Source organism: Diabrotica undecimpunctata, chromosome 7, assembly GCF_040954645.1.
Source record: "Diabrotica undecimpunctata isolate CICGRU chromosome 7, icDiaUnde3, whole genome shotgun sequence".
Lineage (NCBI taxonomy): Eukaryota > Metazoa > Arthropoda > Insecta > Coleoptera > Chrysomelidae > Diabrotica > Diabrotica undecimpunctata.
In genome coordinates, this window is record NC_092809.1 from 80547435 (window position 1) to 80568465 (window position 21031).

A 21031-nucleotide genomic window follows, 5' to 3' on the forward strand; every position below is an offset into this window, starting at 1 on the left:
AAAGTATCTGTTCCATCCACCGACATAATCATTATTCCAGAATGTTCCAACATAAACACAGGTCAAATTCTGCATTCTGGAGAATTCGTTAATGTTCTATTGATAATTTTGTTGACATTTAGGCTTTTCAGATCAGAATAAACATTTAAATCATTAAATATATATAAATTAAACATTTTAAACTAACATTATTATTATAACCCCACTTCACATTCGTATTATGATTAATTTCTGTCTGTCAATTTACTGTATAGTTGGTTGCCTATGCACATGGCTCACTTAAATATATTTACAACATTAAAATACAACTTTTAACACTTATTATATGCTAATTTCTTAAAAATGCCCTCACATAAATAATTTTTATTAAATTCTCTAGTATATAACTTATTTAAAATAATCAAATACTTTTTTATATCTAATATTATGTAGTATATAACTTATAAATTATTTTCTATAAACCCCAATCGTCACAATATATATATATATATATATATATATATATATATATATATATGTATATATATATATATATATATATATATATATATATATATTCGGAAAGATTTCCGCGGTTAGTATAATTAAACCTAAAGCTAAGATTAATACTATTATAAAAATTAATATTAAACTCACCAGTCTTCCGGGTTGAACCGCTTCGATATCCATTGGGCCGAGTTTTCGACATCCTCTCTGATGTCTTCTTCATGGCTTCCGAGGTCTCAGTTTCCCGAGCCGCCAGACATTACTACACTCACTTGTCACTTCTAGTTCACTTACTGGTTCATTTATACCGTCGGTTGGTGACGTGGCCTAGGTGGGGGTTAGGGTGGGGATTGGCGCGAGAGTTGGTGCGAACATTTCCGACAGTGGGATTTTGATTCGAGGATGGAGGGGGCGATATTTTCTTTATGAGAGGTATCTAGAAGCTAACCGTAAGGCAATTTGGTCTTTTTTCTATTTCTATGGCTTCTTGGACAATTCTTGGTTTATAGAAGCGGATGGGAGCTATGGTTCAGGAGTTTTCAAAATCAATTTTGTGACCTGTATGAAGATGGTGTTGACCGAGAGCTGAAATTGATTCGGAATTGCGAACAGAAATGGAATGTTCATAAATCCTATTTTGAATTCTACGATTTGTTTGGCCTATATAGGATCGGGGACAGACTGCACAAAGTGTAGTATTGAACTATTAAGTGAACTAGAAGTGACTAGTGAGTGTTGTAGTATCTGGGGGCTCGGGAGACTGAGACCTCGGAAGCCCCGAAGAAGACATCAGAGAGGATGTCGAAAGCTCGGCCCAATGGATATCGACTCTGTTCAACCCGGAAGACTGGTGAGTTTAGTATTAATTTTTATAATAGTATTAATCTTAGCTCTAGGTTTTATATATATATATATATATATATATATATATATATATATATATATATATATATATATATATATATATATATATATATATATATATATATATATATGAAAATTACTTAGTTCTCGGGAAGAACCGCGTTGAGAATTTATTACTCGACGTTTCGGCACCCATTTTGGAGCCATTATCAAGAGTGATACGGTTCAGTTCGAGTTCGGGGTCTCAATCTGCCTACTCCCCTCACTCGAGACGTACCAGTATCGTGTTCTATATGGCAAGAACTGTCTCTCGGCACTGAGGTCTCAATCTGCCTACTCCTCAGTGTCGAGTGACAACGGGTCTTACCCTGTGTGTCTGCTTTTATACTCGCTGTATGCGCGGAAACGGTATGCGCTGACGTGGCCTGAGCGGTGTGGGCGGGAGGTCGCTGAAGCAGGGGTCGCTATGTTGCCGGCAATCGTTTCGCGTCATCGCGCGTGTTCAAGCTGTTATTCCGTTTTTCAATTTCGATAGCTTCACGAATGATTCTCGATTTTAAGGAGCGGATGGGGGCGATGGTTTTTGCTTTTTAGAAATCTATTTTGTGGCCTGTTTGAATATGATGTTGGGCTAGGGCTGAAGTAGTATCGGAATGTTTGACAGATATAGAATGTTCGTAAATACGGTTATGGATTCGACGGTTTGTCTGTCCGATGTATGTACGTGGGCAACTGGAACAGGGTATCTCGTAGACACCATGGTCTTCATTAGGGATTTGGTCTTTTATGGATCTGACGAGATTGGACAACTTGGAGTGAGTAGTGAAGATGGTTTTGATATTTAGAGGCAGAAGAGTTCTACTGATCTTGTCAGTGACACCTTTAATAAAAGGTAGAAAGATTTTGGGTTGATCCGGCGGCAAGGTTTCTTTTTTGGATGGAATGGGGTTTAGATGTTTTTGAATGCTCTTATTGATTTGGGTTTTGTGGTAGCCGTTTTGTAAGAGTGTTTGCCTTATTGAATTAATTTCGGATGACCTATGATTGTTGTCGCTAAGTCTTATGGAACGAGAAATGAGAGTGTTGACAACTGAATTGAGTTGGGCGGGGTATTGATGTGACTGGGCATTAAGATATCGGTTTGTATGAGTGGGTTTCCGGTACACGGAACAGGAAAAACTGTGAGGTAAGTTTTTCTGAATAAGAACATCAAGGAATGGCAAAGACGCATTGAATACTAGGATGTATTCCATTCAGGTGGGAGAGGAAGAGATCTAACGTGTCTTTACCATGAGGCCAAATGACAAAAGTGTCATCAACATACCGTAACCAGCAGGTGGGTTTGAGATTTGATGAGGACAGGGCTGCTGTTTCGAAATGTTCCATGAAAATATCAGCTATTACGGGAGAGAGGGGAGATCCCATTGGGGCACCTTTGATTTGACGATAGAAATGATTTTGGAATAAAAAGTATGTATTAGACATGCAGTGTTTTATAAAAGATGGTCTAAAAAGAAGTGTGTCTTGGGGGATTTGATGTTTAGAGTCCAAGATGGAAATGGTTTCATCGATGGTAATGTTGGTGCACACATGCAATACTACTTCAGCCCTAGCCCAACATTATATTCAAACAGGCCACAAAATACATTTCGAAAAAGCAAAAACCATCGCCCCCATCCGCTCCTTAAAATCGAGAATCATTCGTGAAGCTATCGAAATCAAAAAACGGCCTAACAGCTTGAACACGCGCGATGACGCGAAACGATTGCCGGCAACATGGCGACCCCTGCTTCAGCGACCTCCCGCCCACACCGCTCAGGCCTCGTCAGTTCAGACCACGTCAGCGCATACCGTTTCCGCGCATACAGCGAGTATAAAAGCAGCCACACAGGGTAAGACCGGTTGTCACTCGACACTGAGGAGTAGGCAGATTGAGACCTCAGTGCCGAGAGACAGTTCTTGCAATATAGAACACGATACTGGTACGTCTCGAGTGAGGGGGGTAGGCAGATTGAGACCCCGAACTCGAACTGAACCGTATCACTCTTGATAATGGCTCCAAAATGGGTGCCGAAACGTCGAGTAATAAATTCTCAACGCGGTTCTTCCCGAGAACTAAGTAATTTTCATTCATCTGACCGCGGAAATTTATCCGAACACGTTTCGGCAAATTACATTACATTTTACATTTAAATTTCATGTTTACGCTTTTTTAAAAAGTTTAACATGGATTAAAAATTGGTATCTTCCAATAGTACTGGTAAGATATAGACAAGTTTTGTAAAAGCCTTAAGTATGCGTGTGAGTTTTTTGAAATTTTTAAATTGGTAGCATGCTACCGAAAAAAAAATCAAAACTGACGTTTTTGGGGGTAGGGATTGGAGGGTGGGGGTGACGGTCTAAAACTGTTCTAAGTCTTATGTTTTAATCATATACAACTTAAAAAAATGAAAAAAATTGAATTCTGGGAGTAGGGCATTTTGCCTATCCCTGTGTAAAAAATGTGGCCTTTTAACTACTTTAGCCCCATCTAAGACAAAGACTGGAAATAAATCTTCCTCGAGACTTACGGAAAAATTTAGAAATATTTTTGGGAATTAATTCCGATTTATTGGGATTTCCCATTAATTTTTATAATTCCGATTTGTCTATCGAGAATATAGGCCCTAATGTTCCAGATGATAATCTTCCCAAAAGGAAATTGTGTAGCATTTATCCATCATCAAAAATGAGGAAGACAAATTGAAGACCTCGGTGCAAGAACCATTTTTAACCGAAATTGAGTTATTGCATTCAGCATAGAAAATTTGAAGTTGCGCATATTTTGGTACGAGAATCAGGTAAATCCAACGAATCTTCATTAAGTTAGCGTAGCAAAGGATTTATCCGATCATCCATTACGGCGCAAGAATCAGGCAAGTCCAAAAGATATCCGATTTTAGCACCGAAATGGTCGCGTGTAGTGGGAGATGTCGGAGTAGGGATTACCTTCACTGGTCCGGTGGTACTGGTCTGCTGTTTAGGTATTTTGTTTTTAGTTGTGAGATTTTGTTAAAAAGAACAGGTTGAAATTTTGTGTTTAGTATAATAGATTTTATAATGACGTCGGAGTCAGAAATCGAGACCCATCCTTTTCAAGATTCGGGTAGTAAATATGCTCCGAGTGATTTGGATCAACCTAGTACAAGTCGTGTATCGAATACAAGGGAAATTAAAACAAAAAAAAGCGAGTTCCCAGACTTTTGGATCGGACAACATTAACTGAGAAGAGAGGTAGAAAACGAGTAAGAAACGAAAGTGCTTGGCAAAGAAATGTAAGGAAATCGTTAAAAGCCTGCGGAGAGGAGTATCTGAATTCAGTTAAAAAGGTTGTACCTAAAAGAACAGTGAACAAATATTTCTGAACATAAAAAATCATATAAACAGCTTCCCAAAGCGGAGTTCCCATTATAGCCGGGAAAAAAATGATTTCAAGTTTTTTCTGCCTGCAGAGTTAAATATTTCGAAGATGCATAAGCTGTATTTGGAGAAGTATGAAAATGAAGTTTTTCTGGCATTAAAAAGGGGGGAAGAAGCCCGTCCAAAAGTTACCTACGACTTTTACAATCGCAGTTTTGTATTAAATCATAATATTAGTTTCGGAACTCCGAGGTCTGACACATGTCAAACTTGCGACAGATTACAAAATCTTATACTTGCCGAGATAGATCCTGAAGAGAAAAAAGCACGTCTGACTGAAAAAGATCTTCATATTCGTAAATCTGAGGTGTTTTACAGAAGATTAAAAGAAGTTACCATTCTCAGTAAAGAAGACGAGTCCATCGAAGTATTATGTTTCGACTTCCAGCAGAATTTGCCTTTACCCCATGTTCCAGCAGGAGATGTGTTTTACAAAAGGCAACTTTGGGAATATAATTTTTGTATTCATTCGGGAAAATTTGGCACATCAACTTTTTACATGTATGATGAGCAGACCGCGAAGAAAGGAAGTAACGAAGTCATATCTTTTCTTGATCATTATATAAACACATATTTGCCTGGTTCAGTAAGTAAGCTATACATTTTTTTGGACAATGCATTTGCACAGAACAAAAATCAAACGTTAGTGAAATATCTGTATACTTTGGTAAATGTAAATAAAAAAATTATTCAAATACATCACCAGTATCCCGAACCAGGACACAGTTTTCTACCATGTGATAGGTCATTTGGACTTATAGAAAAAAATAAAAGGAAGAAGGAAAGAATATATCTACCGTCAGAATGGATAAAGTTAGTTGAACAAACTTCGAAAAAATTTAGGGTAGTTCCTGTAGACCAAGATATGATCCTAAACTTTTCTGACCATTTTAAACAACTTTTTAAATTAGCCCCCAAAGGGCCAAAAAAAAAAGTTTGCTATAGATTAATGAGGTATACAAAAAATAATCAGTTCATCGAATGTTCTATAAGTTTGGGATTTGTTATTTCCACAAAATTTGTTATGAAGCAGATACTATTGCATTCGCCATGCCTAATATTAGAGCATACTCAAAGCACTTGGACATAAACCCTAAAAAAATTAAAGATTTAAGAGACTTAGTACGAAAATATGTGCCATTAAATGACCAAGGTTATTACAACCGCATGTTATGTTATGACAATATTACTGATAATGCCGGAGACTCAAATTTTGTAGATGTAAACGAAGATCGTGATGAAGGTAGTGTTAGTGACACTTCTTATGTTTAAAATAATTATTTGATTATTATATTTTCATTTCAATGTATCATTTGCAATAAAAAATCCAAAACAGTACATTGTTTCATTTTTATTTTTACCACGTGGGATTTTTGGAACAAAAAACAGGCAAGTCCATTTTTTTAAAACAAAATTGTTGGGTCTACAATATGAATAAAAGTAATGATTGAATATATAAGGGCTGTCTAATGTTCCTCTAGAAGGATTAATTTAATTGAGTGTAATTTATTAACATTTTCTAAAAATATTAAGTTTTTTTCGATTTACCAACAATTTAGAAAAGTGGAGTTGCCCGGTTCTTGCACCGAGGTCTTCAATTATAGATGCTCAAAGGCTATTTTTTTGGACTGTAGTAGGAGGTTACCTGTTGTACCCATAATACTTTTTTTGTTTTATCTATAAGTATATATGTTTCTTACTTTTTCATGCCTAATTATTAACATAATGTTTTGTTTTTTTCACATTATATATTTTGCTTTATCTATATGTATCTATTTTTCTTTGCTTGTTTGTACCTAATAAACTTTACAATGTTTTGCCTTTTTTTTAATACTTTAATTACGTTAGTAACTCACTGCTCCAGGGTAGCTCTTTGAGCTGGTGTATGTTTAGAATACTTGTGACACTCATCCCAGACACGATCCAGGGAATTGAGATCTGGACTGATTGCTAACCATCTAACCACAAATGATCATCCCATCTAGATATTTTCCAACAAATCTCATTGAGTGAGATAGTTGAAACATCAAAAAACAGTCATCACTTGGAATAATTAATCTTTTTGGTCTGGATCCAGGTCTTCGTTTTATTGGGCAGTCTTCCCAAAACGTAGCGCACCCATTCAAAATTTGTGTCGATTATCGTTTAACATTGCTTTTTTAATATTTTTTGTTGAAAACAAGCCACAATTTTACTATAAAATAAGGTAATTAAATAAATTTTGTTTTGGTTACAAAATATATAATATATAATATATAATATATAATATATAATATATAATATATAATATATAATATATAATATATAATATATAATATATAATATATAATATATAATATATAATATATAATATATAATATATAATATATAATATATAATATATAATATATAATATATAATATATAATATATAATACAGTAGACTCCCTCTATAACGAGAACTGAAATGGCAGACTAATTACCTCGTTATAAGCGGATCTCGTTATATCCAACAACAATAATATTGTGCATACATATGAATATGTAGTTTTCTAAAACATTAACTTTCTATAGTGAAGCCATTCGGAGCAATATAAGATGCTAATAAATATTGTTTGAATGGCGTTTTTAAAACAAAGTTGTTTACTTTTATTGTCAATGAAATGCATTAAAACAAAAAAGAGTTGTTTACTTTTACTGTCAAGGATATAGGTTAAAACAAAAAATCTGTATTCTGTAAATATGTATAAAGCGTATAAAGTTATTTTGTCATTTTTGACTGCTTTAAATTGTCCAGTATTCTATCTATCATATTTTCTAAAGATGTGAAACAGTTTTATGCTTCTTCATTTGCGTTTTGTCTTGGATAAAGTTTCTGACAACCTTTAAAACACTTTCCACATCTTGTCTATTAGGACCCATATTATTAGGTGTGAATGGTCAACCCAACACAATGACACTTGTGAATCATAAATTTTACATTTCCGACTAAGAATCATAAATTGTAAGAAGTTTATTGCGGGCGGCCCGCAGTTAAAAAGGGTATTTATTTATAGCTACGGCCGGGCCAAAACGTAAAAAACACGTTTTTCAATCTTATTTTCTCTCGTTATAAGCAAATTTACTCCGCTATAAAGGGTTATAGTTCAATAGAAATTTCACGGGACATCTAATGTACCTCGTTATAAGCGAAACCTCGTAATAACCGTGTTCGTTATAAAGGGAGTATACTGTATATAATATATAATATATATTATATATATATATATATATATATATATATATATATATATATATATATATATATATAGATATATATATATATATATTATATATATTAGATATATATTAAATCTAGAGCTAAGATTAATACTACTACAAGAATTAATATTAAACTCCACAGTCTTCCGGGTTGAACCATGTCGATTATCATTGCGCATCCTCTTTGATGTCTTCTTTAGTTCTTTCGAGGTCTCAGTCTACCGAGCCCCCAGGTACTGCTACACTGATCACTAACCAATGCATTACTGCTACTGGGAACATGGGACGGTGCATTTATACCGTCAACAGTGACGTGGTTTAGGTGAAGATTTCTGACAGTAGGGTTTTGATTCGCGGGTGGAGCGGACGATATTTTCTTTATGAGAGGTCACCATGTCGAAGGTAACCGTATGCCGTCGTTTTGTGACCTGTATGAAGATGGTGTTGACCTAGAGCTGATATTAAATCGGAGTTGCGTACAGCAATGAAATATTCGTCAATCCTATTTTGGATTTTACGATCTATTTGGCCTATATAGGATCGGCGGCAATCTACACAAGGAGTTTCATAAAGTCTGTGTTATTCATTTGAAATGTTGATGTTGATGTAGATGAAAGTTTTTGTTGGAGGATAAAAATTGTCTTTATTCCTCTTGATTTAAGAATTTTTTCGATTTTTTCAGTGATACCTTTGATGGTATCATCATCCAATACCATTTAAGGAAAAAACTTTTGTATGATGAGGGTCTGCCTTTAGGTTGAGATTGAGTTGGAGAATGGTGTCTGGATGCTCCTATTGATGTGATTTTCACGGTAACCGTTTTGGATGAGGGCTTGCTGAACTAGAGAGTTCAGCTGGTCTACTTCATCATCGCAAAGGTGTATTGATCTGGATTGCAAGTAACGATTGGTATGGGTGGGTTTTTGATAAACAGTTAATCGACGCGGTTCGACCCGGAAGACTGTGGAGTTTAATATTAATTCTTGTAATGGTTTAGCTCAATTGTATACCGAGGAAATCTTTCGGAACACACACACGCGCACACACACAAACCACTATTTAGGTATTATTGACTGACACGTTATGTAAACTAAAGTTTTATTTAGTTTTATTTTGAGGTTGCCGTCATTATTAGGGCAGGATAAGTAAAACAACTCTTATGTTCTTTTTTCAATTCTTTGTTCTTTTATCAAGCTTTCGCAAAATTTATTTGCTTCTTCAAGATATGCTAATATATATATATATATATATATATATATATATATATATATATATATATATATATATATATATATATATATATATAATCATAAATCTATGATTTGCCATAATTCTATACATATAATAATTGTAATTGTATACATATTCAAAACCAATTAAAAATATATTTCATGTTTGCTTTGCTGAAAGAACGTCAATATATAAAAAACACTTTCTCTTTTTATAAAATACAAATATTGTACATATGCTTAACATATTGTACATATGCACTGAACAATATTAATAGTTTTTAACATAATTATTTTATTTCAGAAACTACTCCAAACCGTTACTTTATTGACAAAGGTATATATTGGGCGCTTTCTAATATTTTATTTCAGTAAAAGCATTGTATTTGTCAGTGGTGTGTTTCAAATTACCTTAAAGAAAAACCAATACGCTATTTTTATAATACGTATAATTAGTATCTTATAATAATTATAAAAGTATTAATAGTCTTGAATTTTTTTAAATATTTTTAACTCTAGGTATATACTTAATCTGATGTTTTTAGTACGTCTTTAGATTTTCACAAATATTGTTGTTTTACTGTTTAAACGTCCTTATCTGATAAATCTAAAGTAAATAACTATTTTTGTGTCTTCATTCTATTATTGTTCTGAAGCTATTTTCTTGTGGCATTTTAAAGTAATTACTATTTAAATGGGAATAAGCCACAATTAAAGGTTAAAGTAAGTTTATTGACGTTTCAATTTCCATTTCGTAAATCGTTCTCAAAATACAAACATTAGTTTGTATGTGTATATATATATATATATATATATATATATATATATATATATATATATATATATATATATATATATATATATATATATATATATATATATATATATATATATATATTGTTGTGATCTGCTTTATGATGTTTTATTATTGATTAACAATAATTTAATTAATCCAATTATTTAATTAATTAATTCACTAATTTATGCAGAGTCATACAATTCAATTACTATTAAAAATTCTCAGGGTGCCTTTTTAATTTTACTTTAATCAGTTTACTTTAAATATCTCTTCTAGTGGGTTCAGTATCTCCTAGTTGCTCATAATCGGGATAGAACAGGAAACGGAACTAACATTAAAACAACATAAATATGCACACAAATTATCATTTATTTTCAATAAGCAATACGGTGAATGTTAATAAATAACTTTTTGTGGGCAATTATCTTTCCCAACAAACTCCTATACTCTAAATTTAATTTTAATTAACAAACTGTCTATTGATCTGTTTTATAATAATATCTACTAAAAAAATTGACCATATAAAATATAATTTATTCACAAAAAAATAACTCTTTAAAACTTAGAATCTTAGTTCGTATGCTTATCTTTGATTTTATCTTTAGAATATCTTAAAGTTTTCTTTCATTCAAATTATTTGACTGACCTTTATTTTTTTTTACACCAATGATGTCTCCTCTCTATCAAACCACAGTTCCTTCCTTGATTGATTATGTCCGGCTACCATCAAATCTTTCCCGTTCTCAGCATTGATCCAAACCGCATACCAGCAAACTACTCCTCCGAAAACACAAGCCCAAGCCTCTTTTGACCGGTACTCTTTATTCACAAATTCTCCTTTCTTTCTCAATTATGTCTCGTGGACTATGCAGACTCAAAAGAGGTATTAATCTTCTCGATTTTGATCTGCTCTCAGCTTCCACCTTTTTCACTAACACACGAAAACACTGGTACTCAGATTGACTACCCGAAAACACGTCTTCTCTTCTGGTCTGCCGGTAACATAATAATCTTTTCAATCTCCCCAGACAACCTTCTCCACTCTCTCATTCCCCATCATTCCTTTTTAACCAATCATAAGCATTCATCTTTCCCACTAATTTTCGATTTAGAAAATTTCCAACATAATATTTAAAACAAATAAACTACTTTCACTCAAATTACTTTTCAGAAACCATTAACAATTTTGCCTTTTTCAACAGAAATAAAATTCCAAATTCTTGTTATCTCATATCTAAATCTAATTCTTATTTACTTTCGAAAAATGCCCACCGCAAAATACAATTACAAGTTTATTCTTAAATCTATAATTATACGAGGTTCCATTGTCCTTTCACTATTCACTCAGTCTTTCAATCAAGGTTCCGTCACGGAAACAATGTCTTCTCTTATTCTAACTATTACAAATAAGTACAGGGTTGTATTTTAACTTTTATGCCCGCGGTATATTAAAATAATAAAAAAATTCTTTATTCTATTTCTGATCGATAAACTGATCCATAACAAATCCCCGCCTTGTTTTGAGATACAAATATTCTTTTTTTTTATGTGTGTATGTGTCATTTTAAGTGTAACCAAAAAAAAATATTATTTTCTCTCAACACAAAATTTTTCTTTTGTAGTCATTTTATCCTATCCTAAATTTTTATTACTCCATCTTAAAATCTATACTATTTTTATTCATGGTATTTGTACACATCCTGGATATTGTAAACTCCTCGTATCTTTTCTGATTCTACATGTCTAAGAACATAGCTGTTTATTCCATTTTCATTTTGTATGATGTATGGACCCTCGAAAATAGGCATTAGCTTTGCACACACGTCCCCCGTGAGATTTGATACTCGTAACGCCCTTACAAGCACCTTTTCTCCCTTCTGGAAAGTCACTGGTCTTCGTTTTCTATTCTGGATTTGCCTTTGGAGATATTTTTCATTACTGCGCTGCAGCCTCCTTCGAACAGTTTCCAATACTATTTGATACTCTCTCTGCTCCGGTTCTTCCCATGGCCGTACTGGCATAATACCCTTCATGACATATTCCGGCGTCTCTTTTGTCACTGTACTTGGAGTGGTGTTCAAGTAGTTTTCGATTTCTGCCACTTTCCTATCCCATCGTCGATGTTGTCCAATGGCAGCAATGCGGAGGAATTTTGTAGTCTCTTGTATAAAACGTTCTGACGGATTACTTTTAGGATGTCGGATACTGACAAAATTTGTCCCTATTCCCCTGTCTTGCAACTGTCTCTTGAATCGGTCACTCCGGAAATACGTAGCATTGTCTAAAAGAATTTTCCTTCGTGTTCCTACGGTGGCTATAAAATTGTCTATCTTTCTCATAATTTCTTCCCCCTTTGTCGTACGGCATTTGTATAGCTTTACATATTTCGAAAAAATATCTACCATCACCAAAATATGTTTGTTCCTCTGCGTGGTCATTATCAGATCACTTAACATATCTATTGCCACAATGTCTAATTTTTGGTGGGATACAATATTTTTAGCCACATTTTCATTTCGGAAATTTCTGCTTTTATATTTTTGACATGTTTCACATCTTTGGGTAACTTCTTTTGCAATCCGGTAATCTTTTCGGCATATATAGTTTTCGCGAAAAACCAGCCAAACCTTCCTGCTGCCGATATGTCCATTGTCCTCGTGTAATTTCGGTAAGATCCTTTCTGCCAATGTCTGTGTTATCACGTATAGTTCCTTTCCATCAATTCGTTTGAAAAATATACCGTTTTCCCTCTCCGCTCTTCTTTTTTCTCTTTCTTCCAGGTCTTCTTGATTTGTTCTAATTTCGTTTAACGAAAATACACCTTCCTCTTGTGTCAAAATGTTCAGTCCTACATGAAAAGCAATTACTTCCTTTTTCCCCGAGTCTTCATCCCTTGTGAGAGCGTCGGCTATAATGTTGTCTTTTCCTTTTATATATCGAAACTCAAAGTCATACTCCTGTAGTAACAAAATGCCTCTATGTATACGATTGTTAACCAGACGATTTTTCATTATATGTACCAAAGCTGCATGATCAGTTTCGATTGTGAATTTTGCTCCCAACAGATAAAATCTTAACTTATTTACACAGAAAAGTACGCTAGCAAACTCTAGTTCAGTCACACTGTATTTTCTTTCGTGTGTTTTTGTCACCCGGGAAATAAAACAAATCGGCACTTCTTGATTGTTTTGTATTTGCGACAAAACTCCCGCAAATTTTTGAATGGATGCATCAGTTCGTAGTATGAAAGGCAAATTGTACATGGGATGATATATTTTCGTTCCTTTCGAGAATTCCTCTTTTAAAATTTGAAAAGCTTTCTCTTGTTCTTTCCAATTCCATTTAACACCCTTCTTCAATAATTTGATCAGAGGAATTTCCTTCTGGCTTAAATCAGGAATTAGTTTTTTAAAATAGTTGATCGTCCCGAGAAAACCTCTCAATGTTTTTAAATTCGTTGGTCTTGGGTATTCATCTATGAGTTTTACCCGGTCCTCGGTTAAACTAACTGTTTGTGTGTCTAATTTAAATCCCAAATATATTACTTCTTTTTGAAAAAATTGACATTTTTCAATATTCAGTTTTAATCCAGCCTTGTCCAATTCTCCCAAAATAATCTTTATGTGTTCCAAATGACTTGATGTATCTGGTGAAAAAATGAGTAAGTCGTCGATGTAGTGCACTATGAAATCTTCATATTTATTTAATATTGTATGGAGAGCTCTTACCAATGCTGCACACGCACTTTGTAATCCAAAAGGTACTACTTTAAATCGGTATACAATACCATCGATTGAGAAAGCGGTGTAATTTCTACATCTTTCTGCTAACGGTATTAACCAAAAACTATGTTTCAAATCAATTTTAGAAAACATGTGTGTTCCCGTAATTCTCCCAAAAATAGCTTCGATGTTGAGAGGTGATTCATATTGAGATACCGTGTGTTGATTTATATTCCGGGCATCCAAACAGAGCCTCAATTCTCCACTGCTTTTTTTCACAATCACGATTGGGTTGATGTACGGCGAGTCACATCTCTCTATGATTTGATCTTCTAACATTTTGTTAATTTCTCCTTTCACCTCCTGTCGGTATTTATATGGGATCGGATAAGTTTTCGATCGAAAATTTCCTAAGTCTTTAACCTCAAATGAATGTTCATACTTTTTGGCTACTCTGTTTTCTTCATTTATTAAATCTTTATACTTTCTCAATATTACACGCAATTCCTTTTCCTTTTCTTCTCCACATATCAACTTTCTTTCTTTTTCCTCAATTTCTTTACACACATTTATTTTGTATTCTGCCTCCTCCATTTCGCAGACTTCTTCAAATACCACTGTTTCAATTGTACCTTTTTCGTCTTCTTTTGTTAATCTTTCTTCTTTTTCTTCTTCTGGGCTCATCTCTTCTTTTGAGGAAACCCACTTTTCACTTTCTTTTGCCAATCTCCTCTTTCTTTTCTGTCCTTGCTTCATTGCCAAATTCATTTCCACCGTTTGTTCTTTGTCTAAATCATTTTTCCGTTTCTCATTTTCCTTTTTCATTTCCTTACTGTCCTGTTCTTCTTCTTTTTCCTCTGTGATTTTCATCGTGTTATTTTTGAAATCTATCACCACATGTTTTTCTGCCAATTCATCCACTCCTACGATCATATCATGCGACATGTTTGGCATCACAACACAATGTAGTGCATAAAATTTCTTATCCAATCGTACTTTTATTCGTATTCCTTCATTTATCGTTGCCAAAGTCCGTTTATTTGCGCCCACTAAATTTACCTTGGGAATTTTGTAAATCAAATTCGTTAAATTAACTTCCTCTATTAGTTTTCTGTTGATCAGTGTAATTTCCGATCCAGTATCAATCATAATTTTAATCTGTCTCGTTGATAAAACCATCTACAAATTTCAGATTTGCTCCACTTATTTTGTCCTTATTTTCTGCCAATTTAATAAATTCCTTCGGGTGACAAAAAATTCCTGTTTGTTTCTTTGTCTTTAGTGAGCGCCTTCGTGAAAAAGACGCTTGCTGTTCTTGTTCGCTTCTACTTCTGTCGCTTTGTCTCTCATCCTCATATTCCTCTATGTGTGTGTTGTTGACCGCTCTTCTGTTTTCTCTTTGTCTCTCGGACCCGTAACGGTTTCCGCGATTTTCCGGTTCATTCGTTCTATTATTATTTCGGTTTTCCTGATATGTGCGAGTGTTGTTTCTATTCTGGTTCTCTCGATATCTGTTTTCGTTCCATTTTCGTTGTTCATAGTTTACTCTTCCGTTGTCTCTACTTTCGTTCTCCCTCCTCGGGACAAATTTTCTTCTTGTGTACTCTCTCCTAAAGTTTTTTCCTCTATCTCTATACTCTTGATTTGCTCGTTGTCTATAATTTTCTTGCGTTCTCCTCATTTTTCTTTCTCTTAATTTTGCTTCTCGTATTTGTAAGAATTGACATAAACTGTCAATATCTTTGTAGTTTTGTAGAGTTATGTGATCTTATAAGGTATCTTCAAAATGTCTGGCTATTAGTTCCACTAGCTGTTCGGACGAATAGTTATAATGTAAGTGTCTTGCATTGTTGTATAGTTGTAGGGCATATGTTTTTTCTGATATACCTATACTATCCTGGTATCTTCCATTTTGTAATTCCTTGTTTATCTCTATCTGTTGTATTTTCCCCCAGAAATAATTCAGAAATTTTTGTTCAAATGTTTGCCAATTTTGCAATTCTTCTTCTTTGCTATCAAACCATAAACTTGCCTCATCTTTAAGATGGTTCCTTATCGTTTCTTTTGCTGTTTCGAAATTACCGATATGTCGTACTTTTTTAAATTGTTGATGAAAATTACTGGGTGTAATTTTTTTACGTCCCCGCCAAACTGTATTTTTATGTCACCCGGACTTTGGATGAGTACTTCTCTCCTGTCTCCCGTCTCTCGTTGTTTTCTGATATCCTCAATTTGTTTTTCTATTTCTTTCTTGTCTTCTTGTAACGCCATTTCAAATTTTGTTTCTAACTGTTCTAATTCCTTTTTCTGTACAGTCTTAATATCTTTCATTTTAGTTTCTATTTCTTCTCTCTGCATCTCTAGTTTCCTCTCTGTTTCTTCTCTGACTTTTTCTTAACAGACTTTTACCTCATTTTCATATTTGTCCAAACGCTTTTCCATTTTCCTATCATTTTCTTCTAATTTTTGTTCATAGTTTTCCAAACGCTGCTCTATATTTCTGTTATTTAGTTCTATTGCTTGCCTTGTTTCCCGTTGGTTTTCTTCCATTGTCTGTTTTGTTTCATCCATTTTTAGTGATGTTTCTTGTTGATTTCTATCAATTTTCTTTGATGTTTCAATTTGGTTTTTCTCTATTGTTTGTGTCTGTATTTACCTCATTGCTAATAATTTTTCCATCATCCCTGTTTCTTTTCTTTCCTCCATTATTGTAGCATTTCCTTCATTATCCGATCCTTCTTCAACAATTGTTTCTTCTAATCTGTTATCCTCGTTTCTTTCTTGCATTTTGCTTTGACTCCTTGTGGTCGACATGTTGTTTCTTTTTGTTGCTGTTTTTTGTCCCCGCCAAATGTGAAATTTTACAACACTCTCTATGTTGCAGAACACGACAAATATTTCTCCCCCAAATATTATCAATTTATCACATAAATTTTAAATTCATCAAAAAATTAAATCAATCAAAAATAGAATAAATGTAAAATTGTACCTAGATAAAATAACTCAAATAATTTCATAAATTTTCAAATAAATATATCAAATTCTTTCCGACGGGCAGATAAATTCTCTCAATCACCTGTTTTCCGTTTCTGATCCTTCAAATTTACAACTAGAGATACTTTTAAGCCCCACTTTGGGCGTCATGTTGTTGTGATCTGCTTTATGATGTTTTATTATTGATAAACACTAATTTAATTAATCCAATTATTTAATTAATTAATTCACTAATTTATGCAGAGTGATACAATTCAATTACTAATAAAAATTCTCAGGGTGCCTTTTTAATTTTACTTTAATCAGTTTACTTTATATATCTCTTCTAGTGGGTTCAGTATCTCCTAGTTGCTCATAATCGGGATAGAACTGGAAACGGAACTAACATTAAAACAACATAAATATGCACACAAATTATCATTTATTTTCAATAAGCAATACGGTGAATGTTAATAAATAACTTTTTGTGGGCAATTATCTTTCCCAACAAACTCCCATACTCTAAATTTAATTTTAATTAACAAACTGTCTATTGATCTGTTTTATAATAATATCTACTAAAAAAATTGACCATATAAAATATAATTTATTCACAAAAAAATAACTCTTTAAAACTTGGAATCTTAGTTCGTATGCTTATCTTTGATTTTATCTTTAGAATATCTTAAAGTTTTCTTTCATTCAAATTATTTGACTGACCTTTATTTTTTTTTACACCAATGATGTCTCCTCTCTATCAAACCACAGTTCCTTCCTTGATTGATTATGTCCGGCTACCATCAAATCTTTCCCGTTCTCAGCATTGATCCAAACCGCATACCAGCAAACTACTCCTCCGAAAACACAAGCCCAAGCCTCTTTTGACCGGTACTCTTTATTCACAAATTCTCCTTTCTTTCTCAATTATGTCTCGTGGACTATGCAGACTCAAAAGAGGTATTAATCTTCTCGATTTTGATCTGCTCTCAGCTTCCACCTTTTTCACTAACACACGAAAACACTGGTACTCAAATTGACTACCCGAAAACACGTCTTCTCTTCTGGTCTGCCGGTAACATAATAATCTTTTCAATCTCCCCAGACAACCTTCTCCACTCTCTCATTCCCCATCATTCCTTTTTAACCAATCATAAGCATTCATCTTTCCCACTAATTTTCGATTTAGAAAATTTCCAACATAATATTTAAAACAAATAAACTACTTTCACTCAAATTACTTTTCAGAAACCATTAACAATTTTGCCTTTTTCAACAGAAATAAAATTCCAAATTCTTGTTATCTCATATCTAAATCTAATTCTTATTTACTTTCGAAAAATGCCCACCGCAAAATACAATTACAAGTTTATTCTTAAATCTATAATTATACGAGGTTCCATTGTCCTTTCACTATTCACTCAGTCTTTCAATCAAGGAAAAACTGTTCCGTCACGGAAACAATGTCTTCTCTTATTCTAACTATTACAAATAAGTACAGGGTTGTATTTTAACTTATATGCCCGCGGTATATTAAAATAATAAAAAAATTCTTTATTCTATTTCTGATCGATAAACTGATCCATAACAATATATATATATATATATATATATATATATATATATATATATATATATATATATATATCACTAATGTTTGTATTTTGAGAACGATTTCCGAAGTGGAAATTAAAACGTCAATAAACTTACTTTATTTAACCTTTAATTGTGGCTTATTCCCATTTAAATAGTAATTTCATTCTATTATTTTCATTTCATCTGATGTGAGTTAAATATTTAAAGAATAAAACGTGCCACTACTACTGTATGTATTATGTAGAAAGGTGTTACCAAACGTATTGAGTAAATTTTATTTATGGTTTGGATTATGAGTGATTAATAAAGAATATACAAAGTTTCATTCGATCTTTCGACCAGGGTAGTACGCTTAGTGAGTTTTAATTAGACCAGTTTTATACTCTTGATTATTTGTAAAGTATTCAACAATACTTTCTTATATATTATTTGGAACAATTATGAATGATATACTATAACTATCAAGGAAAATTCGGGTAATTTAAAAAACCCCATTTTTCTTAAAAAAAATCATATCTCATCGTATATACTTTAATGTAAAATATCTTATATCAGAGGATTAATTGGTATTACATTCACTTGCCAATGGCCAAATTTTCAATTTTTTCGAAATGCCATTCTGAACGCATATTTATTTATTTACAAAGCTCAACAGTATTTTTTCCAATTCTTTCGACTTTCAACGTATTTGCTTTTTTCATTATACATTCTTCACTACCATACGTCACTGTGGGCCTTATTAATAACTGTTTTATATACCCTTAATTTTGTTTTTCTCGATACATATTTTAATTTTATCGGTGGTCTTAGGCTTCTCATCTTTTTATTTCCCTTCGCCAATTTTGCATTCAGTTACCATTTTTCCTGACCTTTTTCTTATATAAAAACCCCAGATAAGTAAAATAGACCACTTTCTCGAAATTGTATTCCCTTGATTCATTAGGTATGAAAGTAAACTGCCCCTCCTCTTTTTACTCTGTATTTCCGAGTATCGTGTACCTTGACTTTTCCTGGTGTATTTCTAGGTCAAAATATGTTTCCTCCTTTTCTAATATTTTTATCAGATTTTGTAATTCTTTTCTTGTTTTCGTTCGAAAGCCTTCAGCGAAGGCCAGACATTGATGTTCATTGTTGAAGATGGTTCCGGTCGTTGTCTATCTCTAATTATTGTTTCCAATACCAAATTAAAAGCACCGTGGATAACGGATCTCCTTATCAGAGTCATTCTTAATAACCTAACTAGTTTGGCGGGTATGCCCAAGGAGCTCAGTGCTTCATACATTTTATTCCTTCTTATCCTTCATAATAGGTAGTCTGAATTTCTTTTAGTTTAAAAATATGATCTGTCACTGATCTATTAACTTCAAAACGAAAACGAATAAATGAACTTTGATAAAATAAAGGCAGATATCTAGCACAGTTTTATTAATTAAATCTTGCCCAAATACTTTCGCTCCATAGAGCGAAGGGGCATTTCGTCAATTTTGAGCTATCCAACAATTGCAGAATGTCATAAACATAGAATTAAACATAAAGTTGTACATAACACTACACTAAACAAGGACAAACAGTTTAAAATTATTTAAAAATAGTCGAAGCTACATTCTGGTCGGCAACAGGAGAGAGAATGTCATTATCTCTCCTAATTAATTTATTATCTGTTTAATCTCTCCTTCGCTAGCATTTCTATTATTATGTCATCATCCTGTATAAGGATATTTTCATTCTCATCTGCATTTTGCTCATTCAGTAGTTCACTCGAAGGCCTCTCCCATATACCCATCACTTTTTTACGTATCAGTGTTTTATCTTCCTTTTTCATTGATGCATTATAATTCTGGTATGTGATTTTAGTTTTTTTAACTTTTTGATAAAACGACATTATTTCTTTTTTCTGAAATCTTTCCTCTATTTCTTTTATTATTTTTTTGTTATATTCTCTTTTCTTTCGTCTACATACCCTTCTCATTATTCTTCTTTGATCTTTGTAACTCTGGTTCATACCATCATTATTATTTATTAGTGCCAATTGTCTTAATCTTTTCTTTACTTCTGCTATTTTAAGGCATTCTTAAAATGTGTTTTTCTCATTTCTTTTTGCACCGGTCTGCATATAGCTCTAATCAGAAAATGGTCCGACTCCATTTCGGCTCCTCTCGTACCTCTTATATTTCTTATAAATTTCATGTGGTTTCCTTCCATCAATACGTGATCAATCTGGTTAACCGTCCTTCCATCAAGGGACATCCAGGTTCCCTTTGTAGTTCTTTTAGTTTTAACTAGGTGCTCCTCACCACCATTTTTCCATCGCAAAACTGTTTATCCTTTGGCCATTATCATTTGTCACTTCATGCTTGCTATGTACTCCATCTACTACGTTATACATAGCTTTTTCCGCACTTTTGCATTGCAATCACCAATTACTATATCATGTTTTGGTAGATGCTTATACTGATCAGTCAGTTGCTCGTAAAAAAGGTCTTTTGTTTCATAACCATTACCTTCGGATGGGGCGTGCATGTAATTACGCCTTTATTCCTTCTTTCAACCTTCATTCGTATATCAAAGTAAAGATGAAAAATGAGTTTGGCTGGGACAAATAAACCAAGATATTAACTAATCATATTTAATGTATATAACTAACTAAAAAAATTAAAAATTTTAATA

General features: G+C 33.1%; 1 protein-coding gene across 1 annotated transcript in view; it reads left to right on the forward strand.

Moving 5' to 3' along the window:
- Positions 1-21031, forward strand: part of Vinc (vinculin) — a 453217-nt gene that overhangs the window by 312601 nt on the left and 119585 nt on the right. The window contains exon 14 of the mRNA XM_072537619.1: positions 9582-9614. Coding sequence (XP_072393720.1) covers positions 9582-9614 — 33 coding nt within the window. The remainder of the gene's footprint in view (positions 1-9581; positions 9615-21031) is intronic.